The sequence below is a fragment of the Andrena cerasifolii genome, chromosome 2 (genome assembly GCF_050908995.1).
Source record: "Andrena cerasifolii isolate SP2316 chromosome 2, iyAndCera1_principal, whole genome shotgun sequence".
Classification (NCBI taxonomy): domain Eukaryota; kingdom Metazoa; phylum Arthropoda; class Insecta; order Hymenoptera; family Andrenidae; genus Andrena; species Andrena cerasifolii.
The window spans coordinates 17165776-17192876 of NC_135119.1; the positions used below are offsets into that span (position 1 = coordinate 17165776).

At 40.2% G+C, this 27101-nt stretch overlaps 2 protein-coding genes across 19 annotated transcripts in view; one reads left to right on the plus strand and one right to left on the minus strand.

Annotated features, from left to right (window-relative positions):
- LOC143379016 (uncharacterized) overlaps positions 1–17131 on the plus strand; it is a 202293-nt gene extending 185162 nt beyond the window's left edge. For 13 of the 18 annotated variants that reach the window (XM_076831268.1, XM_076831273.1, XM_076831277.1 and 10 more), the window contains 4 exons: positions 1673–1996; positions 6623–6802; positions 8118–8194; positions 13618–17131. In XM_076831268.1, coding sequence (XP_076687383.1) covers positions 1673–1996; positions 6623–6802; positions 8118–8194; positions 13618–13695 — 659 coding nt within the window. In that variant the 3' untranslated portion in view covers positions 13696–17131. The remainder of the gene's footprint in view (positions 1–1672; positions 1997–6622; positions 6803–8117; positions 8195–13617) is intronic. The other 5 variants (XM_076831275.1, XM_076831282.1, XM_076831278.1 and 2 more) reach the window with 3 other exon arrangements.
- A 3026-nt stretch (positions 17132–20157) lies between these two features.
- The window catches only part of LOC143379015 (uncharacterized), a 90737-nt gene continuing 83793 nt past the window's right edge, over positions 20158–27101 (minus strand). Inside the window, 12 exon segments of the mRNA XM_076831262.1 lie at positions 20158–20602; positions 20604–21025; positions 21615–21907; positions 22308–22493; positions 23302–23472; positions 23549–23636; positions 24218–24510; positions 24832–25017; positions 25096–25195; positions 25310–25509; positions 25807–26005; positions 26400–26944. Of these exon segments, the coding sequence (XP_076687377.1) occupies positions 20515–20602; positions 20604–21025; positions 21615–21907; positions 22308–22493; positions 23302–23472; positions 23549–23636; positions 24218–24510; positions 24832–25017; positions 25096–25195; positions 25310–25509; positions 25807–26005; positions 26400–26944 (2771 nt within the window). The 3' untranslated portion in view covers positions 20158–20514.

Genomic DNA, 27101 nt, shown 5'->3' on the forward strand with positions numbered 1-27101 from the left:
TTACGTGAGGATAGTGTGGTACTTTATCATCGGTATTTGGGAATGAGACACTCGGGGAGGGTCGTAGATGAGTTTCAGTGTGGGATGGGGGTGATGTTTTCTTGTATATTAGTGGTCAAAAGAAAGCAGAAATATAAACGAAGCGTGTCGTATAGTCTTTGTCCCAGGTAGTGGGACAGGAAAATTGAATCTCAAGGTTACGTGTATACACAGATAAAAATATCAATTTTAACCTTTCTTCTGACCATTAGTTTGACTATAAGTTTTATAACTTGTGCGAAACGTTTCGATGAATTAAGAGATGGTGATCGTGCCGTAGTTTTGTTCGCCATATCGGTGTCATTAAAGATATTCCAAGTATTACATATTGGTGCGGTTAACGTTAAGTATTCATAAAGATATACAATACGTAATTTGTTCAGCGGAAGGTGTGATTGAAAAAAGATATTTGTTTGAAATAGGTAAGTACACAAACTGATTAAAATGTTTATATATCTTTATTCTGTTCAATATTCGAGAACAGCAAAGGTATTTACGTTTAGATTAGGCGAGCACGCATACAGATATGTGTCAGTCATTGTTGTGCCTGTACTATTTTTCGTGTTAGTACAAATCGAATTATTTGCGATAAATGTGTACTACAGGTTTCCTAAAGAAAATATAAGAAATGGGTACTTTTTTCAATGTTATTAAGTAATGTCAGTGTAGACATTGGTATTATAAAGTTTACAAATGGTTTACAAAATTATCTGCACATACAGAATCTTGATAAAGAATTAAAAACTTAAAAATTAACGAAAATACCTTTACTACTTTCCATGTTAGAATATACATTTTATAGGCGACACTAATTGAATAGTACGATACAATAATATTTTACATAAACAAAATAAAATATAAGAATTTTCCAATATCGACTTGTATATTTCTCTAAAGTAATTAAAAAAAAATTATTTACATTTGTATAAAACCCATGCAAGTACAATCACACAAATGTTCAATCGATTCTAAATTCATTGACAGTATATACGAAGTATCTAGAGGGTACACGAGGTTCGGGTCATCGATTCGGCTAAAATTCTGTACACAGCTAGTGCACAACATGTATAAGAATATATTCAACGCATAGGGCGCACCACTGAAAAGTTAGCGAGAAAATCGACTTCATAGCTTTGCCTTTTTTTGGCTACTGTATTAGATACTGATGGATTACTGTAATCCATACAGTAATTCCAAACATACATTGCGATTCTCCCCAACTTTTAATTATCCTCACAATTAGTTAATTAAATCTATCTCGTTCTTACATACATGTATGTACATCAACATACAGGCTCCGTAAAAGGCAAAACTTTCAACTCGATCTTCTCATAAAATATTGTCTAGTGCACTCCCATTATTATACATACCACGGATTAACCGTATGCAGGATTTCAACCAAATCGGTGACCAGAGCCTCGTGCACCCAGGTGTTAGATCGTGAATTACTACCGCACAGAGCAACATGTATTGCGCGTGTCAGGCATACCTAATCTTCTAAAAAGCGTTATTAATTTCAACACGACCGTAAGGCCTACGGCCGCTGTCGAAGCATGGAGGGAAGCCGCTAGATACGTTAAATGTTTGCTACGAAGCGAGAGGAACAAGGAGATAGACAGGCTTGATGTTGCAGGTGGGCTCGGTTCGCCCCGGCACTACGGCGGAGTGAGTAAGGAACAACAGCCTCTTCTTTCACCTAGTCATCCACATTCGGGTTGCCCAGCAACACCGACTCACAATCAACACAACGTAACGAATACCCAACAACACTTCTCCAACCAACAACATTCTTCTATGATATACCACACCACCGCCAATACTATCAACACAGCTGACATGCAGAACAATCAGTTCTGTTACGATCGGACGTCTGTTCCACTCTATTCGTCAGGGCCTGGGGACACGCAGGATGCCAGGCCTCTGCCTCCCGGTAATCCTGTCAATCACCAATTGGGTGGTAAGTCATGTGACCATTTAATGTCATGTGACCATCACTTCGTCATCATTACATCCTCCACCAGAACCCTCCCTGGCATTCTTATCTAAAAACGAAAGGAAACCCCCCCCCCACACACCCACTGTATCACCAGACGGCGCAAAGGCATGAGACATTTTTTTGGTACATGGAAGCACATCATTCTCTCACCAACACCACCCCGCCTTCCTGTCGTTGTCTACCCCGAGCAGTGTAAATATGATGATCGTCTTTCGAAAGCGGCGTAGCCATGCGTTCAGTGTTACCTATCATTTCGCCCTGCTAGCCCTCTTTTCACATCTCACGCTAAGCCTGGGTAGCGGTGCGTGTTGCTGCGTGGCTAATCAGGTTCTAAGGAGCACCTAGCTGTCGCGCTGTGCCACTTGGAGCCACCTCATATCGATTTCGACCGTTGTTTCGCTCTCGTGTCATCGCATTGCTCTTTCTCTGCCTCCTCATCGTAACGCGCGGCGATTCGTTACTTTTGCTTTGTTGGATATAGTTGTGATCACAGTGTCTGTACTTTGATGGCTATCATTTCACGTTTAACTTCCCACCGGATTCACTTTCTTTCACTGAATTGGCATTTAGCCGATCTTCCGCTCGAATTTCAGCTTCTTGCATCTGGATATCGTGGATGTTTGATGGATCAGAAGAGATGAAACGAAACGTTACCACTATCATCATAATTCGCTGTCACACGTCTCTACTCCGATTGCCATTTTCATGCACCCAGTCAGAAGTAAACGCAGAGTAGCGTACCCTGTTGAGACTAGCGCTAATTGTTGCATGGTGTTTTTGTTTATAAGTTCGAATCCAGTTGTACATGCATTCTCCACTCATTTTGTTATACAGGAATACGAACCGAGGGATTCTGTTCACCCCCCGCCCCCTCTTTTTTTTCTTCTTTTCTGATCTTGCTTGAAAGATGTGAATGTGTTACGTGCAGACAAAAAAAAGATATAAGCTACTTATTTTCTTTCTTGACTGAGGATACAACAAAACTTAATAACTTATGTTCACAATTAACTTTTATAACTTTTATATAGCTTCCATGAATCGCCAGAATTCAACGTAGGAAATGTCTGTAACTTTTAAATAGTCGCATTTTTTGTTGTAACTTTTTCTTATCTCAACAATTTACTAATTTCCTTATTTTAAAATAAGAATAGAAATTAACAATTTACAGAATCTCGAATCTTTTATCCGTTACGTTTTATTCTCACTTATATATCTCCTTCTGCACTAAAAGGAGTTGCTGCGATCATTCATGCAGCTGGCGATATTCAGATTTTTCAAACGCAATCACACGAAAAAGAAGAAATAAAAGGAAACATTTGTTATTAACTGTACGGATTAACTTCAGCCACCTCGTATTCTTCATCAGATGTCCTCTCATCTTGTGAATAACAGTTCATACGTGTTCCTAACGTGACAGAGTGTCAGACCTTCCTACGCGAGGAATAATAACAGAGTTCGAATGAACTAATCCTATGCTGGTTGTCGGAGGTCTGCACTTTGTAACCGCGGTGTAAAGAAAAGGCCTCGTGTCTGGGAGAAATCGATCACCTGTGCCCCTACCAACTGTGATGTAACATAGTACAAGTTCATTGGCATCTACGAGGAACACCTTTCCGACACTAATTCCAAGCGATACAAACACCTCGATGTTCGACTGCACTCTACCTCTTTTTTTTAGCGATAGAGAGAACACACTTTCCCCCTATGGTGAATTGTAGACACCGACTGTACTTATGTAACAGCATTAGTAGATAAGCCACGTAGGAGAGACTTGCCCTTTGTATCATATCTTCTTAGGTACCTTTCTTGTGATTCAGTATTGCGTTTAAGATCACCCCCGTACTTTTTAAGATGGAATGGAAACAGAAGTGGGCAAATCGTTACTAGATCTTATTTAGAAAATACAATTTAGCGACTCAGTAAAATCCAGAAGATGAATTTCATCTGTACGAATAAATCGAGAACGTAGGAAAAGAATGTTCTTGTGCAATAACGAAGCAGGATAATTATTTACATGTACAAATTTATAATTTTTTCCTTTCGACGTTGAAGCTTATGTTGGATTCCGTATGTGTGGCAAAGTGGTTAAAAAGAAATATGTGAATTAATTATTTTTTATTTTGCTACGTGCCACGAGGAATATTCAGGACGAGATAATATGATAATAAGAAGAAAAATAATTGCCAAGAATTATACGTTTGAGTAGTAATTTGCCCATTTCCGGTTCAGAACATGTTCGCACTGTTTTAGTGACTATCTCCGACACTTCCGGAACACGTAAATTAGCGTCACTATCACTTGCACCACATGTGTTTACACTAATAAGTATTGCTGCCTCGGTATCATAAGACTGAATCTTTTACATAGCTGTGTAACAACCGTGACTTAGCAGTAATTTAATAATTATGCCATTTGTAGGCCTCCAACGTTGAACTACTATTTTCTTTTTTTTAAATTGATTCACCGTCGAGAATTCAATTTATGGGGTGTGAAATTTAATTGAAAGTCGAACGTAAATTCTTGAAAGTATTAAAAAAACATTGTATTCACTTCGTTATCGAAGTATTTTCTACCGCAAATTTTGCAATCAAAGCGGAATATCGTGATTTTTGAAAACTACTTAGTTCTTCAAAGGTTCGAATTAATATTACACTTTTTTCCGAAAATTTCAATGCAATTTACGTCGGCTTTGGGAACTCGGCGTAATCTTCTCATTTCTCTCTCATTTTCGTCTTACTCAATTTGTGTTTAATTATTTGTGCTTAATGTATCACGCAATTTCGTTCTATGTGTTTTGTTTTGTTGTGTTTCCTCATTAATCTTTGATCACCCCACAATTGTTATCTGCCCGTACGAATTATTTTTTACGTTCGCGGGATAAATCGGCGATATATTACAATTGGAGCATGATCGACGCAAGCGTCTGGTTATTTTCTTTCATGAAGTACGATTCGTTTTCGTTTTGATGCTGACTGTCAGTGACAGTGATTCTTGCACATTTTGTAATCTTTACAGTAATAATTATTTCGTCTCTGTTTCCCATTAAAAAAAGGGATCGAACTAACTTGAATATGATTTCGAAAATGTTCTTAGTAAACGTAATAGCAAAATGAAAAAAAATTGGAAAATTGAAACGCACGATAACGATTTGAAAGAAGGCAATCCGAAGAAGAATTGATTAACGGTTTAAAATTAAAATAACTACAATGTCCTAGGTGCGTTTGTGCTCTAACGTTAAAGTGGCAGCAAAGTGAAATGTACAAAGTTAAATGTCCTGTCAGTTTAATCATTCTCCAATCTCCGTGGCAGTGTTCGTCCGTATGGTACGATTAAGTGGGTCTTCACTGTGAAAGCCACCGGTTTTCAAGGCCGTCTCGCCCTTGAATAACGAAAAAAGAGAAGGTCTACTAACAAACGACGCATTTTCATGTACAGTGCATCGAGCTTTTGTGATTAATCATCGTCACTAAACCGCAGTGTTATTAAAACATCCGTCGAGAGCAGTCTACATTAATGTCTGTGTCGGACATCCGTTTTATGTGATCTAAAGCCACGTTCCCACGAGTGCAACGCGCAGCTCAAACCCCGTTTCAGACCCTTCTCCGTAAACCATCTTAAAAAAAAAAAAAAAAAAAACACCAACTCTTTGATACAAAATTCACGTATTGCAAAATATTAGTAATAATTACGCTACTGCTAACAACGTGTAACGCGTAATTCGATTAATTTAGTTTTGCGTAGTACAATTCAAAACAGTTGTCTATAATTACAGTAATCCATGTGAGAAGAATTTATTTTCTCACAAAAGGATCAAGTATGCACATCACAAACGTGTTCTGTGTTACGCGTTGCACACGTGGGATCGCGGCTTAAGCTTACACACGTTGCTCCCATCGAACGATCCGAAGCTTCGTCTCACCTTTATCATTTTATTTGTTATTTCTCTCTCTCTCTCTCTCTCTCCCTCTCTCTCTCCCTCTCTCTCTCCCCTCTCTCTTTTTCTCTCTCTCTTTCTTTTTCTCTCCCCTCTCTCTTTTTCTCTCTCTCTTTCTTTTTCTCTCCCCTCTCTCTTTTTCTCTCTCTCTTTCTTTTTCTCTCTCTCTTTCTTTTTCTCTCTCTCTTTCTCGCTCTCTTTCTTTCTCTCTCTCTCTCTCTTTCTCTCTCTCTCTCTTTCTCTCTCTCTCTCTCTCTCTCTCTTTCTCTCTCTCTCTTTCTTTCTTTCTTTCTCTCTTTCTCTCTCTCTTTCTCTTTCTCTCCTTCTCGCTTTCCGCCAAGAACTTCATCGTGCTTGAAAGTCATGAAATCCCCGCGAACGGATGGGCCAGACATCAGATACCTTTGTTACAGCATAAGTTGTTGCGAACTATGTTAAATGCGATATTGTAAATACCGTATTTTGTAATAAAGCATTCATCCTGTACCTTTGACTAACTTACGTTACGGCTGCTTGCACATGTAAGGACACGATCTACGAGTAACTGCGAGGATGTGTCGTTGCCGTTGGTCCTATTCGCTAAGGGGCGCGAAGATCGTGATCTGTACGGGTGCCCGGAATATTGACCGAGTCCTCGTTTCGTTTTGTCACAGGGAACGCCAGCAGCACCTCGGAGTTCGTGCGGCAAGAATTGAGAGCGATAGTCGGCGCGCGGACGCAGCAGCAACAGCAACAGCAAAGGGTACCCAACAACATCCAGAACAACCTGCCCGGTCAAGTTTCTCAGGACGATCTCGAAGCACTTGGTCTGACGTTTGAAATGTCTTCTGCAGGTACGTCGGTTCGAGGAAGGAGGCTCGTTTCCTGTTTCTCGTTTCGAAAGCCGCGCGTCTAGAGGGCGGTTCAAGCTTTCGTGTGAGCAACGATTAAGCAATAATTAAGTCCGGGCTTTCGTAATCGAATGGCGCCCACTCGGCGACCACAGCTAATTCTTTTAAGCGAAACAGGGGGGATGGAAAAGACTCGTGGTACAAATAGAAATGATTCTTTTATTCGTTGACATACCTCGTTGGCTCCTTGGTACTAACACGATGTTAATGGTCCTCCATGTAGTGTCGACGGTTCTTTTCTCGTGCCAGTCTTTCACGTGCATGAAAACGTTGAAATGCTGGGAACTGTGAAAAAGTGTTATAGGGATTCTGCAGAAAGTATATGGAATTCGAATTCGTCTTCTTGACATGTAACTGTATAACAAATTTCAAGGGCTGTCCATTTAACTTAATTCTGAGACGATCAATTGGCATTCAACAGTTTCACGAATTACGGATACTTGAAACACAAGTAGCTGATTGGAGTGTCAGTGGCAGGGTAACGTCACTCCTCATAAGAGTGAATAAAATGTGCTTCTATTATGTTCTGAAGATTCTAGTTCAAAAACAGTTTAATATCATAGTCGAGACTTACACAAAGCGAAGCAGTAAATTACACCAATAGAACTGCTTTGCGCAGGCAATTTATATTTTTATCGTGTTCTAAAAGTGTCAATCGCCAGCCGACATCGTTCTATTAATTGAGTTGCCTCTGTGTTACCGCATACTTGAACAAAATTCGCAAGTAACCAACGTGTAAAATTTTTAATAATTCTTTCTGTCCCCGTCGAATGGTACAATTCAACCCCGATTTAACAACCAACAAAGCCAAATATTTCCAACCGAATTTACGTGTATTTCGCGGCACCGAAATTTATTATAATGTAACCGTCTCGCCGTACATGCTTTCCGACTGTCGTTCCTTTCACCCTTTTTGCCTGTGCTCAGAATACGTATCGATTGCTCGATATTTCTAGTGTCTGTTACTTCAACCATCGAGTCCAACTTTCGCATAAAAAAAAAAAACAATAATAGACATTGTCTCCCCTCCCTTTTGATGGTGTTCAGAGCCATCATTGTTTCCCTTGCATAGAGTCAGAGAAACGGAAACGGTCGTTCGTATTTCCCGCGGAAACTACCCCCTCTGCTATTAAATACGTAGACGATATGCAAGGTGTGCAAGACACACTGGCCACGAATACCTGTGCTTCATGTAAGAAAACGCATTGTTTATAATAAAGACTGGTGGTAACGCCTACTGTTACAATGTCCTAACTAGGTGAGGCTGTGGTTAGCGATGGCCCTGCCAAGAGCTGGGCCATTGGGAGTGCCGGAAGTGCCCCCTCGTCCTCCAGGGTAAGACCCTTCCGACAATTACTTTTACGTATATATCTCTATATATATATATATATATTTATTTACTTATTTATTTATCTTTATTTTTCTTTTTATTTGATTTTTTTTGTATGCTCTGTCTTCCCTTCTTCGCTTGGCTTCAGAACTTATTGTGCACGACAAATTGTTAATGATTTTTTTTTCTCTACGCACTGAGCGTAAAACTTGTAGGGGGTATTTTAGCGCTCTCTTTTTTTTTATTGCATGTTATATACACTTGGACGTTATTATTATTGTTTAGTATACGTACGTTGCGATAGACGTATATCTGGACCATTTGCTATCGGTAACTTTGCACCGTGAGACAGTACTTCTCCAGGTTGTACTCTTTTTGTATTTTCTTTACATCTCCCGTGTTCTCCTCTCTGATCCGAACGGAGTTGCTCGATCGAACGATCACAGTCTCTCCCTAACCTTGGATTCTTGCGATCCGATCTTTTTGTACAATCGAGAGGTGCGTGGACGCACGGAGGATACACACACCGAACCAGCTTGTTTGTCTCTGGCCAGAATGCCGGCCGCGAGAGCCATTTCGCGCTTCTTTCTTTCTGTCGTTGCTGTATTTAGAACCGTATATAGGCAATTAGTGCTCGAGGTATGGGTAACGGTGTTATGTAAAGATTAGATAATTGGTGTATTCTCTTATTCTCCATAGTAATGTTAATGGATTACAGCTGCTCCTAATAGTACATATCATTGAAGGAGTAATTATTAACTTGGCATAGAAAATGATCGTAAAAGAGAACCACAAGCCTTTGTTTTTTAATGTTTGTGATTCTTATCAAATATAAATCACCAAGCTAGCTGGTTCTTACTGAAAAATCTGAAGGATAAATTAGGGAAACTATTTTTACTACATATAGTGTGTCCGTTTTAACTGGAAATAGTGGAAGGTATTAAAAAATTGTTCTTACAAAAGTTGCTTGATGTGAAACGGCACATTATGCGGTACAGACCTTCCCCTCCACATCAGACGACTTTTGCGCAAACAATTTCTTAATCCCTTCGGTTCCATACGAGATAATCCACCGTTTCTTGTTAAGGGGGTATACCCGTTTGAACCCTCGAAAAATGTGTACATTTTGTGGATTTTTTTACAAGTTAACGGCTCGATGAAGATTTCCCGTTTTTTCACTATCTTTACATAGTATTATGAACTACTTAAAAAAAAAGTTTCAGTTAAAAAACTATTGTTCTTCGGAAGTTATGCATACGTATCCGAAAGTCTCTCGATTTTAGACGGCTAAACGGTGGGCCTGAAAACAGCTGTATGTCGTGTCTGAAATAAAAAACAATCAAATTTTATAAATTATGTTAATAGCTATCGTCTAACTAAAAAAACTCGATTTTTTTTTATTTCGTTTTTCGATTGTTCAACCTTTCAGGAATACGTGTTTAAAAGGATTTGTTGGATTTCGTAAAATTCCCGAAGTTATAGGCACTTGAGTAGCGGCAAATGCATGGGTAACACCCGGCCACTCGGCGCTCAGGTAAAACTTTGAACGCGGTTTTCTCGAAACAGTGTTTTCAAAACGGTGGGACCTGTATCTCCAATAGTTATTATCCGATTCGACTGAAATTTTTTTTATTTTGAAGAATATACTTCTGGCTAGGAGAGAAACCAGACAAAATTACAAAATAGTGAAAATTTATAATTTTTAAAGGCGTGGAAAGGACGAACAGTTTAGGGAAAAAGTGATTTCAAAATTCAAGTATCGTTATTTTCTTTAAAAAATGTCATTTTTGTAATTTTGTCTGGTTTCCCTCCTAGCCAGAAGTATATTCTTTAAAATAAAAAAAGTTTCAGTCGAATCGGATAATAACTTTTGGTGATACAGGTCCCAGCGATTTGGATGATTTTTTTGACGCCTTGACTTTAACGACTCCCCAGTGCCGTCTGCAATGATTAATTACAACACAAAATATATATTTCTATAATTTAAGACATCCTCAATGCAATGCAAAAAGTCCCATTAAGTTATATGTAGTAGTTTTCCTTTAATTAATTCCTAAAGATCACCTATTTTTGGGGCTGTAGACCGGAACCTCCCCTTAAGCTAAGAACTTTCCCAACACATTTTTCATCGTGATTATTCAATGCAGGTCAATAACAATCTCCATTTTAAGCACTGCAAATAGAAACCATTTTCACCATCAATCTCCAATTTTTCTAAATCAATCATTCTCTCAATAGTTTACGTAGATTGTTTCAAATAACTAACTGAACAGAACAAGCGAATTATCCTCCAAAAATTCTTTGGATTGAGAAGGAAGAAGTAATGGAAGGGGCAACAAGTAGTTCCGCGTCGCATAACACTTAGCGCGACTTCTTTTCAACGGTACTGTATCCCAGCAGAATGGAGGACGCTTGATTCTCGTCTTTCACTTATCAAGATTAAATTAATATGGTTGGTACAGAGACACGGTGTTTCTCTTTTTTTTTCTTTTTTTTTTTCATTACTTGCAGGGTGGTGGTGCCGTAAGCAGCTTCAGCTCATTCGAAGTAATCAGTATTAATCACACCGGCCGTTGTTGTATCGTGTAACGTACATTTTTAGTAATGCTTTTTCACAGTAAACCCAAAATTTTGATGGACTGAGCGCGTAGTTCCTACAATTATTTCTTTTCGATGCTGATTGCTCTCGTTTGCAACGAGGCACAACTCTTCTCTCGCGTTAGTGCCCAGCCCACTCTGAATGACTCTGAAAGACATTCCCCCCTCTTGAACAGTTCCAGAAAGAATATTATTCGCTGACAATAAACAACAGAACCTTGTAAATGTCTTCAGTGCCTAAATTCATCGTCGCCTATGCACGATTGACTCGTAATTAATGTAGCATAAATTAGTCAAAATTATAACGTCTAATTAATTATCATTAGTCTGCCGATGTGGATCGATGCGTTCAACGCGGCAGTGATTTTAATGGAAATTCGAGTGTCGGTACAAATATTTGTATCCTTCATTAACATTATTCAAAGTATAGTAGCACTCGTTTATATGAAGAGTAAAATTTCTTTCGCTTGAATTAATATTTCATTTCATTCAATTTTGGGGACATAAAGTCGTTGATACATTTTCGTTTAATCATCGATCTTCTACTCCACCCCTTTGATTGCTGATAATTTATTCTTAAACTGAACTCATTTTCATACACGTGTAGTCTGTGCCTATAATAGCAAAAGGAAACAATTTGTGTTATAGTGGTCCAACAGTAAGCTCAGCAAAACGGTCATTAAATAAAATTTCATTCGGATAAATGGAGTGTTATTGGACCCATATTGTTAATCCGTTCAATTTCACTGATGAGGATTGATATTGAAGTTTCGATACTAGTCGCGATATGCTGGATCCTATCACTAGGTTAATCATCCACGCTGCGTTGAACGTGTCAGTAGCATTCAGCGATCGGTAATTTGTCTGAATTTGAATTACATCATTCCCACATGCGACAATTATTACCTGTAACCGCTACTAGTGTCTCTTATTTGCATACTAGTTGAAAGATCGAGCCTGCATATGCCAGAGAGCACGCTTGGCAATCTTTCGACACCTTTCACGGGTCTCAACGTAGCTTGTTAACGTTCTGCAAAATAACTGCTTCTATAGAAACAAAAAAGAAACAGCAAGAACGCCATTTCTCTTTTCGTTCGCGGCCTGTCGTAAGATCGTCGCCGATTCACGACGCCTCAGTGATTTTCTTTTTCTCTATTGTTTATTTTTATTATTTTTTTTTTTTAAACGGTATTAGAGTAGCAGCCTTTGGTGTGCATTGGAATATTGGATGTGTAGCGAATATGTGGCTTCAGTACGATTTTCTTTTTTGAGTTTTGAGTACATGCGTTTGCCTTCGCAGCAACATTTTTTTTTTTTATTGGAACAATGTCGATACCAATAAGTACACTGGTGTGAGTATTCAAAATTTGACAACGTTTCGCGTTTCTGGGTGCTTAGAAAATTGGAGATTTTTATAAGGCAATTGAAACGAGGGTTTTCTCTTTTCAAAAGCAGGTTTTATTGGTAAGGGAATTTGTTTTATGTACGTATTTTTTTTTTTAAGGTAATGTGAATCAAGTTGTGTTGAATTTAAATCGAAGATATTGTTTTTACAACCCTAAGTGTAAATTTTTGAAGTTGTAATAGCACTGTATCTAGCGAGTTAAATTTGAAGATGTAGTGGACTTTTTACGCTCAGAATAATGGTATTTATGTATTGAAGATGCAGGGGACTTTTTAAATTTGTAATTAAAAGGTTTTGTTTTAATCAACTTCATCGATTTCCTATAATTAAATTCTTCTTGGATTCGTCAGCATTTGAATTAAACGAGTTGTAATTAATTTTAACGAACGTATATGTATGAAATATTTGAATACTCACATGCACCTAGTTAAAACGCATCACTTTTGGTACAGTGTCCCGATTTTGGGACTCCGTAACGAGTCAGAATGTAGATGGTCATGAACAGACACAGCAAAAGTAATAATACTGTGGGGAAGTCTAATCGTAACGACACTTTACAACATTTTTCCATTTTAATATGTACAGATGCCAGTTAAGATGCAAGATAAATAAATAAAATTATACATAAATTAACTAAATTAGAGACAAGACAATTACAGATGCAAGATAAATAAATAAAATTATACATAAATTAACTAAATTAGAGACAAGACAATTACAGATGCAAGATAAATAAATAAAATTATACATAAATTAACTAAATTCATTGTACAATCTCGCGATTTCTCAAAATTGTACGTATCTGGCATATTAATATCGAACGATTTCATAGAATTATCAGAAATCTGTGTGTTCCAAAAAATGTAGATTTCAAAGCACGTGCCTTCCTACGCATCTAAAGCAACAACTGCTCCCCTTGAATTAATAAAAGTATCTCCAGGAACATAATTAAAAGCAATTCCAGAAAATATTACACACTTTACACACAATGCAAATTATACAAACCCTAAATCCAGAGTTGGGGTTTAACTTTAGATTATTTGACGAATAAAATTAATATTTTTATTCGACTAGAATTTATTCGTCGAACAAAGTTAACCTGGGTCAACTTTATTCGACACATGACGAATACTTTTTCTAACTTTTATTCGTTATTCGAAGTTTAATTTAAATAAAATTTTTACCCATCTCTGCATACATCCCGGTTCCTACAAAAAAAAAAACAGACTTCCTGCACAGAAAAGGTGATGCGACAGGATCTGTCATTTTCCGAATGTCAGTGGTTTCCTCGACCACGGTGCCTGTTCAACACCCCCTACATTCTGAATCGAGCGTCGATCCTCGTGAAACGGGGGTCGCCACCGCGTTCCATCAAATTTCTGCCCGGTGCGCCCTTATGCTAATCTAAGGGAACTCGTTTTCCAGACTTCTATGGAGGAAGTGGCTCGAGGTGATCCAAAGGTGAACCAGTCGTCGCTGTTACAGAAACTGTTGTCCGAGTGACTGCAGGCCAACGGCTTGCACGCTAAGGGGATCTATGTAATATACGTTTGAGCGCAGAACGAGGAAAGTGAGGGGGGGGAGCAGCGAGCGGGAGGAGCGAACGGGGATGAGAGTTGCATCACACACGCGCATACACACCCTATATACGTAATGGATACTAATTGTATTATATGTAACGCCGCAACACACGGAGTCAGTATTCAGTTTACGTATATCACCAAATACAATGCGAGAGAAGAAAGCTCTGAGTGGCCGTTGGCGCCCTGCTCTCCCGAGGCCTTCTCGTTTGCTGGGGTGGGGAAGGAAAGCGGAGGGAAAGCTTCGCGCCCTTCGCGGGACAAGGCGGAGAATAAAGGGGGACTCGCAGTCGCGAGCCATAAGCGACCGACGCGTCGACTTATTATTCTTACACGAACTCGATGGACCAAAAGTTTCCGTTTCCCATTTCTGGCTGTGTCGAGGATTGTCGGTCGTTCAGGGGCTTTGTCCGCGCTCTGGTGGCTGGAATATCGCAGCCTGGGGTGTTCGAGGGGTCGCGAATCAGGATCGGCGATTGTGATCGGGATTTCACGTTGGGGATCGATCGCGACGGAAACGAAAGCTACAAAAATGAAAAAAAAAAAGGTAAAAAAAAAGAGGGAAAATGAATATCGCTGTTCGTAAGGGGGAAGAAGGAAAGAGAGAGGGTGGTCGCGTGGGGAGCACGTGGCGCGATGGTGTGACGCTCGTTCTTAATTTATATATATATATATGTATGTATACGTAATATTATTATATATATATGTATATATATATAAAAGAAAGAAAGCCTTTATCGGGGCATCCCAGCTTCGGACGATATTCGAGTATAAATATATAAATATATAAATATATATATATATATATGAATATAAATATATATATATATAAATAAAAAAAAAAAGAAGAAAAGATATAATACCGACACGATAGACTGACGGCCGCGGGTACCCACTCCCCCTCCCCGTGTTAAGGGTGTCCACGTGACCTGTCAGTGGGTTGTATTTGGTATCACTGAAGAAGAAACTACGTAGGTACCTCAAAGGTATACTTTACTATACCACTGGCTGTTGAACATAGAACTATTTATAGGTTTAATTATTGTACACAAGAGGACGAAGATAATGGAAGAAAGAAACAAACAAACAAAATAGAGCACTATCATGTATTCTCTTAATTTAACATCCTTTTTGACTATTACATTTATGAATAATATATTTGTGATTGTAAGAATCTGCAACCAAAATGTGACAAAGAATACTTGTTGTTGTTAATATGATTATAACTATTATTATTATTATTATTATTATTATTATTATTATATTATAATAATTATTATTTTATTTTATTTTATTATTATTATTGACATCATCATTATCACTATTACCAATATTCTTGTTGCAATTACTATATTATTATAGTATTAAGGATTATTATTATTATTATTAATATTATTTTATTATTATTGTAATAATAATTATTATATGGATATTGATATTATTGAACACTTGGAATATGCATATTTCTATTCAATAGTAAGAGTACCTTTATATATACATATATATATGTATATTGTATAAATGTATATATATATATATATGTATAGGGATTTATATAACGCGTTATATATAACTAATTCGCCCGGTTGTTTATATATAATCGGTATATAAATTTGCGTATATTTATATATGTATACGTGTGAGAAAAAAAAAAAGAAAATGGAGATCAATCTTCTATTTTGCATAGCTCCGTAATTCTCCTTTTTGGGTCTCTAGAGAATGCACATTAAAATTACTTCTAAATGACATCTGTTGTTACATTGATCGAATCGCGGACAAAAGAAGACGAGGAACGAGGGAAGAGGGAAAGGACGAAAAAAAAAACGTGAAAGAGGAAAAATGAAATACGTCTAATTACGGTTTATACGTATATACACACACACGTGTAGCGCTATACAAAAAAAAAAAAGAATTTGGTGTGTATATATATGTATATCTATTACATGCATATGAAAGAAATCTCACGCAAGTGTCTTATTTTTCCAGGATGTTTACCGATTATTAAATGAAATAAAATGAAAAAAAGATAAAAGTAAAATACGGATGGAGGAAGTTGGAAGAAATTGCCACGAGGTTAAAAAAAAAAAATAAAAGAAAGAAAGGGAAACGCGAATTCGTTGCTCCGTCTCGATGACTTCCGTTCGACGGACGATCCACACCGACCGGAAGCTGTCGCCCATCGCGACGGAAGTCCGCGCCAGAACGCGTTGAAGCTTTTTTCTTCCTTTACACGCGGTGGATGTGCCCCTAGCTTTAGTTCTCTTTGCGACACGCGATCCTTTTTACATTCAAATTCTTGCTCGCCGTGCCGAATTTGACAACGATATTTTATCAACCCCGCCGCCTTCTACCCCGGTGTTCTCTCTCCTTTTTTTTTTTCGTTTTACCCCGTACTCCCTTCTATTTTTGTTTCCTATTTGCACACGCGAACGCGAACGCCCCGAAGCCTGCGAGACGGTCGCTCGAGTTTGAACCGTTGCTTGACGATTCAACGTCCCCTCCTCTTTTTTTTTTTAATTTTTTCTTTTATTTTTTAATTAGACAAGTAGACGAGGAGAATCGTTTTCTTAGTTTCGATCGTCGGTAGCGATTAATATAAGTAAACGTGGGACGTTAAGGTTCTTAAGGATACAGTTTAGATGGTAAGAATCGGGGGTCGACAACGATTTGAAAGTTGCGCGTGCGAAAGTAGTGGGCGAACGGTACGGATTGGGATGAAAGGAGATTTAGAAGGACAAAAATGAAATGGAAATAAATTGGAGATGCCACGAACTGAGACGGTATTTTCTCGCGGGAAACACGGTGCGATTATTGTTACTCTGTGATGACACTGGCCTGCTACATCTCTGTTGCACTTTCTTCCAATTCGAGCAGTTACAAAGAGTTGCGTAAAAGGAAAAAAAATACGACGAACCTGTAAAACACATTCGTGAGGTACTCTGAATATGTACACGTGCATACATAGACACGTATACTCGTCTGTTGGTCGTTCGCACGCACACACATACCCACAGACACGGATGCACATGCTACACGTCTCCACGCGTTCCCGCGTGTTCATCCCCTGTGTCTCTTTGTGCGTGTGTGCACGCGCCCGCGCATACGTACGTGCGTACGTACATGTGTATGTATGCCCGCGCATGTGTGAATGTGTGTGCTTACGCCTGCGTGAGAGAGGACGGAACGAATGAATGGTCTCACCGGTATGCGTGCGGCTCCGCGTGTGTTTTTTCTCTTTGTGCGTGCGTGCGCTCGTAGGCACGCTTGTACGCGTGTGTGCGTAGTGGATTACGTCATATAGATAGATCATATGTGCTTTCTAATGATGAATAATTTTATAAATATAAATATAATATCGATCTCATCGTGTACATTCATTTCCGGCGATTTTCTCGGTCACTGACGGGATCGTTCGTTTCACCCTCCGCAGCATATTTAAAAGACGAATAAACGTGAGCTGGGAATTCGAGAATTATGTTGGAACCTTTACAGACCCCTTTCCCATCTCACATGCATGTCTGGTATTACTAATGTTACGTCCGGCAACCGAGTTGGAGATTGGTGATTGATTCCGGGAACGTAAAGAGGGGATGATTCATGCCCTGTCGCCTCCGGCGTAACCGTATAATCCCTTCCTCAGGCCGGTCACGCTTTTTGGAGTACTGTGCGGGGCAGGTGGATTGATATTAAAGATCGAGGAGGAAAAGAGGATGGTGCGGGGCGTTGTTTCGTCTTGGGGACAGTCGGCCAGACTTCATCAGTAGAGCTATACCTTACGGCCCCTGCCCTAGACACACTGGGACTAAGAGGAAATAAACTTGTAACTTGTATATATATATATATATGAACGAGAAAGGACGATAGGGGACTTGCGAGAAGAGTAGACCTCTAGCGGCACCGGCGGAGACTAACCGGCGTGACCCATGTGGTGGGGCCGGGACGTCACACTAAACTTACATTCTTACTATAGCTAAACATTTTAGAATTTAAATGAAGATATTAAATCCCCGAAACCAGATTTTGTAACCGAAAATTACAAACTTTGTTACACTTTTTTATTGGCGATAAGATATTTGATATACTTTATTTTAAAATTGATGTTTGGATAAATAGTATTATTTATTATCGAAAACGCTGTTACGTGGTATATGTGTAGATATAAAATTGCAATAGATAACTAAACGTAATAGCTTCACATCTATCCTTCATTACAATTATTTATTACAACTTTTTATAATATGCATTGAACACGAAATCGAAATGCCAATTACAGTGGCTTCTAAATAAGGATAAGCATGATATAAAGTAGTTTCAACGCTTGACGCGTGTCGTGATAACAGTTACATATTTTACTTTCGTCGTTCCTCTAAACGTTCCTCAGATAATGAAAGGATTTGAAATATGAAGAATACTGTGTAAGAGAGAAAACAGTTTCAGTTTTGTTTTTTCTTTTCTTTACGTTTACGTCTCTCTGTCTATCAAATGCGCGTTGGAAAGAAAACTAGGAGGCCTATTTTATGCATACGTTCTCAAACGTTGCAGACAAACATCGGGGGCTGCAGGAAAATGCAAATTCTTCTGCTCTCGACGCCACCCTGAAGAATGTTACAAAGCAAATAGAAGCTCTTATGCAAATGGGCCGTTTGATTCGCATGCGCGCATGTCAAGCCCAGTTATCTGAATTCGCATACTCTTTGTTAAACCAAACCTTTGTGGTCAAAGGTTATGGTTATTCTCAGCACTATACTTTCGTTCTGTAGGTGTACTGGGAGATACAGCATTTGTGACTGCGCTGCTTGGTCATCGAGGAACAAACGACCACTTTAATAACATAAATAAAAGATGAACCACTCTTAAATAGTCGCATCGATTGTCTACTCGCAGAAGATTTGTAGATTTCGCGATACTTGGACCTTTGCAGCTGAAACTTGGAATGCTTCTTCGGCGATTATGTTGGCTTCGTAATATAGCCAATATCTGGCAAAATTTTTCGAAAATCCTAAAACTGAACGTTTGTATTAGGACAATATTCTGATGGAAGACACGATAGAGATTAACGCCCTCGTCGGGTAACCGGACTTCTCTTGTCAGTAATGGCACAAATACTTTATACTGGCGCTCAGGGTGCACCTATACCTATTTGAATTCTTTTGAATGTAGTCACAGAATGACTATGTATGTATATGAACTGGCGTAGCAAAAGCGAAAAGGAATAAAGCCTTGTTGAATAATGATAGGTTGTTTACTTCCCTGCATTATCTTGAAGTCTTAATATACAGTGTCTCCGCGGGAACACTGAACAGCTGGTTATCTCCTAACGTATTGGAGATAAAAGAAAAATATTTATATGGAATTACATGTTTCGAGGGGGCAAATTTATTAGCAAGGACGATTTTTTCCGATTATTATTTTAAAAGATACGATGGTCAAGTTCTGTTTTTTAAATGCAACTATTTTTTTTAGAGATCACTTGATAGTGCGTTCCAAGACAAATTCAATAACCTATAATGTATACACCTTATTTCCACTGGTTTTCGAGATATTGCGCTTGCAAGTTTACTGATTTTCACTGGAAGAAAACCCGCTGGAATAGCAAGCGCTGGGGGTGGTCTTGTTCGCGCCAAGGGTGGCACGCGTTGGGAATTGCCTGTTGAAACAGATACCTACCTGCCAAAGGTCTACGACAGGAGTGGCAACCCCAAAAGCTGAACTATTCTTTTCCGTCATAAATGCTAGGTAGGTACAACTGCGGTATCGAGGAGCGTGCCGTTAATGTTTCAAAACGTCATAAACTTTACTTAGAGTTAGTACGCAAGCAGAAGTAGGAAAAAATTAGTCAATTTTCACCAATAGTCTTTTATTTTGCATTTCCTGTATGTAGCATTTCGATGTACCTTGCATTTATGACGGAAGAGTATTGTCCAACCTTTGGATCTGCCACTCCTGGCGTGCAGACTTTCGGCAAATAGGTATCTGTTTCAGCAGGCAATGCCCAACGCCTGCCACCCTTGGCGCGAACAAGACCACCCCCGGTGCTTGCTATTCCAGCGGCTTTTCTTCCAGTGAAAATCAGTAAATTAGCAAGCATCTTTAACCTTAAAAAATATCAATAGCATAAACGTTTGTTCCCTCGCAAACAATAAATCTCATCGTAAATGGAAAGTCAGGGGGAGGGTCCCCCACATATTTCCGAGATTAAATATGTGAAATCAGAGTGATCTCGACATGCGCAATTAAGTCTGGCACTGTTACCCAGTCGGCAATATAATTTCATGCGCGTCGCATGAACGCGGAGGTCGGCTAGGAAGAGGTGCGCTCCTTCTCCGCCGCGCGTCTCTGGTAGTCGGGGCGACATTTCTTAGCCTGAGTGTACCACAACATTCGGTAGCTTCTATAAAACACCTTTATTATGATGCAAAATACATAGGCAGTTACAATAGCGGATACATCGTAAAGAATTATCGTTAATTTAATTTGATCGCGAGGTTCGTCGTGCCGTGCGACGAGCGTCAATTGGCAGTTTCGTTGGGACGCGTACCGTCCCCGTATATAATATGTATTTGGCATGAGAAGGGCTCGTCGTCGGTGTCCAGCCGCGAGGGTGGCCGGGGTAGTGCGCGTCTCCTCGTTTCCCTACGCCACGAAGGAAAGGCCGCGATAACTTATCTAAAAGACTTGGGTTCGAATATATCTCGTTTTACATATTATATATATATACACGGAGCCGCTGCTCCCCTGCGCATCACTGATAACCCCGCTTCAACGGCGATTCTGTAAGCCGCTTCACGGGGGTCTCCGTTGTTCGGCCCGTCTTACGGAGCAGGCCCCCTTCGCCGGAAGTGATACGGCCCGCGTCTGTGCGGGTTTCTTACTCTGCCCGGAGGCGGTTGCACCTGAGGCTGATAGGTTGGGTAACGAGGCTGGTACTGGATGTTGCCAGCCGATTCCTTCCGGCCGTTCGACGTGAAGGGCTTCAAGGATCTGCCGTAAGGGTCCTCCGTGACGCGGCGACGAAGGCACACGGCGCATCGGCTGATACGCGAGGTGTGGTCGGCCTTCAAGGTTTGCTGCGATGGCTTGCGGAACATCTCGTAATCCTTAATGGTAGCCAGCCAGTAGGACGTGGCGGTGGAGAAGTAGTTGCAGGTACCCAGCCCACGGCACTCGATGAACGGTCTCGCGCGGAACTCCTCGAGGCAGGACCCCGGAGAGATGAGAGATTGGCCGCCGCCACCTGCGCCTGCGTCCCTATGCTGCAAGTTTAGGTGGTTCAGTCTCGTGGTTCCCCTTTTGGTGGGACGCGGGTGTCGCCGAGCGATTGCCACTTAGCAATATTCCGATTAAGCGGTTCTTGTGGGACAGTTAACCCAGGTCTTCTCCCTTATGTTTTACTTAAAGCAATTTTTGTTTTGCAGAAAGGGTGCATAGTTAAGTACCGAAATCGTGCTTTCGCCAGGGAGCGACCCCATCGGGAAGACCGAATGCTCGCGCGAATAAGATTAAATAGAATTTCTTTCACAGTCTTCGTTTTTGAGGAAAACAGGGTGGATTGTGGAAATGATATTGATCTAAATCTATTTTCTCGAGAACAAAGACATAGTTACTTTTGAATGATCGCTCCCTTTGTACCATTAGTGACATTAGCAGTAAAAAAAAACTAGTTATACGGAAACCGACGCGGAATTTTGAGCCAGTACAGCTGAATGAGCTTGTATCCAGTTTACTATGAGTGTCACGCGATACATTTGAGCTCCTATAATGGTGTCGATTCAAGTCACCGCTTGAGCGTACTTTAAACAGCTCCACCCGGTATACATTCATCAAATGATTTAAATAACATACCATGAGGAAACTGTAGCCGATCCAAAGCTCCTCCCAACCGCCAGGACACTCTGGAATAGCCATGGATTGACTGTGCACTGCGATCGCCCGAGTTGGCGCCTCGCAAACAGAACATCTTGAAATGTATCTGCCGACTTCCGGTGCCGGGATGGGCGTCATCGACATGGGCATAGGCTCCATGGTACTCAGCCAGTAGCTGTAGTCGTTGCGATTCGCGTAATCGCATACGTTGTTGATGTTGCAGAACATGAAAGGCATGGTGGAGAATTTTTGGACGCAGCTACCAGCGGCACCTGAAGGAAACATTTGTGCGTCGCGCGCGTGAATGCTTTCAGACATTACCTTAATTGCAACAAGCTGACTGTTGCTTTTAAGAAAGCATTGATAAGTTATTTCGTTGCATCTTCCTCACTTTGTGTCCCGTAAATTATGCGAATTCGGGGGAAACGTTGCATTAAATTATAAATAAATATTAGGGTGATGTCATGTAACCATTGTAATATGGAAACGAATCGCAATGAATTGTTATTGAAAATATATAATATTTGTTTGTATGTTTTATAATATGTTTAATGCATTGATTTGATGTGGGATCACTGAAGATTCAGTGAGAAATGGTTTTTCGAGTGGCACCGATAGCGATTCTTTTTTGGGTAATCGGGAATGGGAGTATAAATTTCTTCTGCTGCTTACCCAGATCTTGTCCGTAAGGCTTTCCGTTGCCCATTATATGTAACAAGGAGAAACCGTCCCAAATCTTGACTGTGTTCCTCGGGCAGATTGGTATCATTTCAGATTGCGAATGACGAGAAAAGTGGAAGCCCCTGTCTCGTGGGCCTGGCGCTGGTGGTGCTGGAGCACCTGGCGCTCCGGGGGATCCTGAAAATTCATAATTATAATGCGTAAAACTGTGCAATAAATATGTAGCAAATTGGTTAGACATATTCATTTCTTCCTAGGAACCTGATGATTAAACATTAGCAGATCTTGTGAGTTCTTACACGTTCCCTAAATTTTCCTTCACTTTTAAATTCCTATGTGCATAAAATTAAATGCTAAAAATATACGCGGCGTCTGAGAAACCAATTTAGTCCTGAGTCGATGCAAGCTGTTTTAGTGTTTTCGAGAAAAACAGGTTTAAACATACAATGGTACGTAAGATTCAGGGACATACAACGAACAAAAATATTATTTTTGACAAAATGAAGTAGATATAAGTGTGATTTTTGTACAGTATGAAGAAACTCAAATTTCACAAAAAGTGAGCATAAAATATTTCTGCACTAAGCCATCAAAATATTCCCAAGAATATCCATTTCAAAATGTTTAGTAAAGTATAATAGGTATAATGAAAAACGAAGATACTGTAATATTAGAAGAAAAAAACATTATAAGAAATATTATGCTCGCTACAAACGTAGTAGTTTGTCAGCATCTACTAAAAAGCTAGAAAATATTTCTATTAATTTCTACGTATTATTATAAATTCATATTTCCTGAAGCAGTAGCAGACGAATCTTTGTACTTAATGTTCCTAATATAAATAAGCATTTTTCATTATACCGTTGAAGTATCAAAGCGAAGTTAAGTGTCTTATTATTAAAACCAACTTATAGGATATTAATGTGTTTAATGAAACGTTCACTGTGCGAAAGCATGCTTTATCAATCAACAACGACTTCTTTACCTGGAGCACCCTGTCGGCCAACACCACCACGAGAACCAGGATAACCAGGAGCACCCTCCTTGCCTTCTGGTCCTTGAGATCCTGGCAAACCTATCATTCCTCGTTCCCCTTGTCTTCCAGGTAGTCCATATTCTCCTGGCTCGCCCATCATTCCTTGCAGTCCAGGGAAACCTACATTAAACAATCATTTGTGTAATTTTCAAATCAAATTACTATTATTAAATTACAATTATTATTATTCTGATACCTGGCAATCCCTGTGATCCTACGTCTCCAAGCAATCCTTTTCTTGGGAAAGGCGAAAATACATTCATACCGTGGTCTCCTTTTGGTCCCTGTTCAATGAACAATATTTTATATTCATATAGAATTAAAGAAATGCGTGACAAAGATTTCAACGAAGTGTGTCCCGAAAGATCTGAACTTTCTCCTGGGCAACATTTATTTGCTCACGACTCTGTCTTGGAGAATCTTATTCTCTGTGATATAAATTGTGGGACATGGCTTATTCTTGTTAAATTATAATATTGTGCTACTGCTCATATTCTAAAATTTTTATCCCATCAGTCTATATTTCCCTAATGACTATTAGAGATAGCGACGAAACTTTTTATAATATTTCAAGGTTCAGTGTAGATTTAATGACATATGTGCAGTGGCGGATTTAAGCAAAAGGCCCGGGTGGCAAATATTCAGGGACACCCTGTATACATAACAGAACTACAAATAAATTTACACGTGTGGTATGAAAATTATAGGAAACAAAAAAAGAGCCTTCTGGACAGGGGCCCAGGTGGCATCTCGTTCATGGCCTGGCCGTCAGTTTTTACAACGGAACGGTGTATAAATGTTTGGGTAACTTTATTTACATCACTTTCGTATAAAAAATTATATAACGGTAGTGGGACTGACTGACCTTTGGGCCTAAAGGTCCTGGTAGTCCAGGCAAGCCAGGTTCTCCTTCATCACCGTGTTCCCCTTTCTCTCCAGGTTCTCCCATGAGTCCAGCAAGACCTGATTCACCTCTTTCACCTTTATATCCTTGTCTGCCATCGCGTCCAGGCCGCCCATAGTCTCCTGCTTGTCCTTTTATACTGATTCCAGGTACTCCAGGTGATCCTCGGTACCCCTTTGGTCCCGGTGGTCCAGGAAGACTTGGCAGTCCTTGTAATCCTGGGGCCCCGGGCATACCAGCGAAACCTTTTGGGCCTAAGTAGCAGTACATACAAACGGTGATTATGAAACATGGTAAAGTTTTTGGTACAGGTGAAGAATAATCGACCCCTTCATGATACTAACAAATACACGGCAGCTTTGACTTCTAAGCATGTACATATATACTTTCACTGTAAGATGAAGATTTAGATTTATTAAACACTCGTTGCAGCATACGATGCCTGGATTCTAATTAACCCGAGGTAAGTTTAGAAATCCAAGCTTTATTCCCTTCTACTAAGATGTTGTCGACGATTAACCAATTCGACTTATGAGCAATACACAGTAGGTTCAGCATCGAAAATAAGTAATCACCTTGATCTCCTGGATATCCTTTTGGACCATGGAAGTATGGGCCAACATCTCCAAGAATTCCCTTGGGACCGTTGGGCCCATACTCGCCAGGAGCACCCTTCTGCCCTGCTATTCCTAGGATTCCTGGTAGTCCGTCCAATCCGTCTCTCCCGCTTTCACCTTGTTCAGCAAATGAACTAGTAAATCCTGAAAAATTGTGTTTTATGACAACTATTCACGCTACAATTATTGTACGTATTAAGAGAGAATGTAGACTGCTTGTACCTGGGAGACCTGGAGGGCCCCGGTCACCGGGCAAACCTGGAAGTCCTGGCAGGCCTGCGAATCCATCGGTTCCATAGTATCCCGTGTCACCGACGTCACCCTGAAATTGTATGTGACATTTCATTACGAATTTAATGTCATCAAGAAATTCTAAACGTATTCAGCTGAATCATGATAAGATTGAATCGTTAAAGTTTCAACAGTGTTGGTATACCTTTCGACCAAGTAATCCCAAAACGCCTTCATCACCTTGCTCGCCTTTTGTACCTGGCAGGCCATCAAGACCAGGATTCCCAAAATCACCCTTGTCCGCCACGCCGTACGATGGCAGACCAGGTTCACCAATCTGACCTTTTGGTCCTGGGGCACCCATCATACCAGGAAGTCCTCGTGGGCCTTGATCACCCGGCATGCCTGAGCAGGGTCCACAGTAAGTGTATGTAAGACTTTGAAGCTTCTTGTGTAATTATAAAAAAAAATCTTTGGGTTTTGAAACTATAGTAAACTATTCTTTAGATGTTTATAGTAGTCTAGAGCTTCATGGACTCGAATGAAACTCATACGTATACTTCTCAGTGATTGAAATACATGAAAAGGATATCAGTTCGCTATGCTGTTTGATATTATTCACGATTACAGATGAAATAATTTATGTAGGTATTTAAATATTAATACACGATTACCGATTTCGTGTGATTTTGTAAAGCATACCTGGCATTCCCATTTGACCAGGATCACCAGCCAATCCCCATCTTCCTTTTGGACCATTGAAACCAGGCGGACCCATTAGACCCCGTTCACCTTTTAAACCGCTGCTACCGTGAATACCCGGTGCTCCTGATCTACCCTTAAATCCCCAGTCTCCCCTTGATCCCTTCAATCCATCAAGTCCCATATCACCGATTTCTCCCTATACGAATGAGATTTGCCAATTGGTGAAACAGTTTTGATCAGCAGCGCAACTATGTAGAGCATTTAGTTCTAAGTAGCAGCAAATTTCATTAATGATTTGTAGAATAATCTTTCTCCACTGTGACTGTCTAGTAAACTAAACAATGGTTGCTAAAATCTGGATTAAGTCTTAGGTGATCCAATAACTTTGTCCAGGTCAAATATATTCGCTATTTTAAATAATAGGAAAGCACGCTATTATTTAAAATACTGCATAATCCAGTAGCAACAGTTTCTTCGCGACCTCATTGTACTTACACCAATGCGTCTGTCTCATTAGATTACACAAAGAAGAAGTTGAAAGTAATGTGATTTGCTCTTCTCAAACATTGTTAACATTCCACTAAATGTACCTTTAGCCCAGGGAGCCCGTAGAATCCGTCAAAGCCGGGTTCACCCTTCAGACCTGTCTGGCCATCTATTCCATCGATTGCTAAGCCGGGCTCACCAGGCAAACCAGGCCGACCATCAACGCCAGGGTATCCAACAGGGCCGATTTCTCCCATGAAGCCAGGTTCACCCAAGTCACCTTGGGGTCCACTGAAGGCGTTTTCACCATGAAGTCCGTCAGGCCCGTCGGGACCACGGTCTCCAGGGACACCTTTGAACCCAGGTAGACCTATGGTTCCCACACTACCAGGTGGTCCAGCATTTCCTCGCTCTCCTTTGAAGCCTGGTAACCCTAGAATACCCTCAGCTCCATGCCAACCAGGTGGGCCGGGTTCGCCAAATTCACCAACGTCGCCGTCTTCACCAGGTGCACCTGGCAGGCCTGGCATACCGTCTCTCCCTAAGTAACCTATCGGGCCAGGGTCACCGTCGTCTCCGCGACGTCCCATGAAACCGACCTCGCCCTTCAACCCCTTCATCCCGTCGAATCCATGTGGTCCGTCAGGCCCTAAAGAAGCGTTTCTCTTTTAACTGGGAGGCAATTTTCTTTTATTTCTTCGTACTTTTCGATATTAAGACAGAATCTGACGCCTTCCGCTCATGAAGAAGTCCGCTCAACAGGGATTCACATGATCGCGGGAGTCTGTTACACTTTAACTTATTGC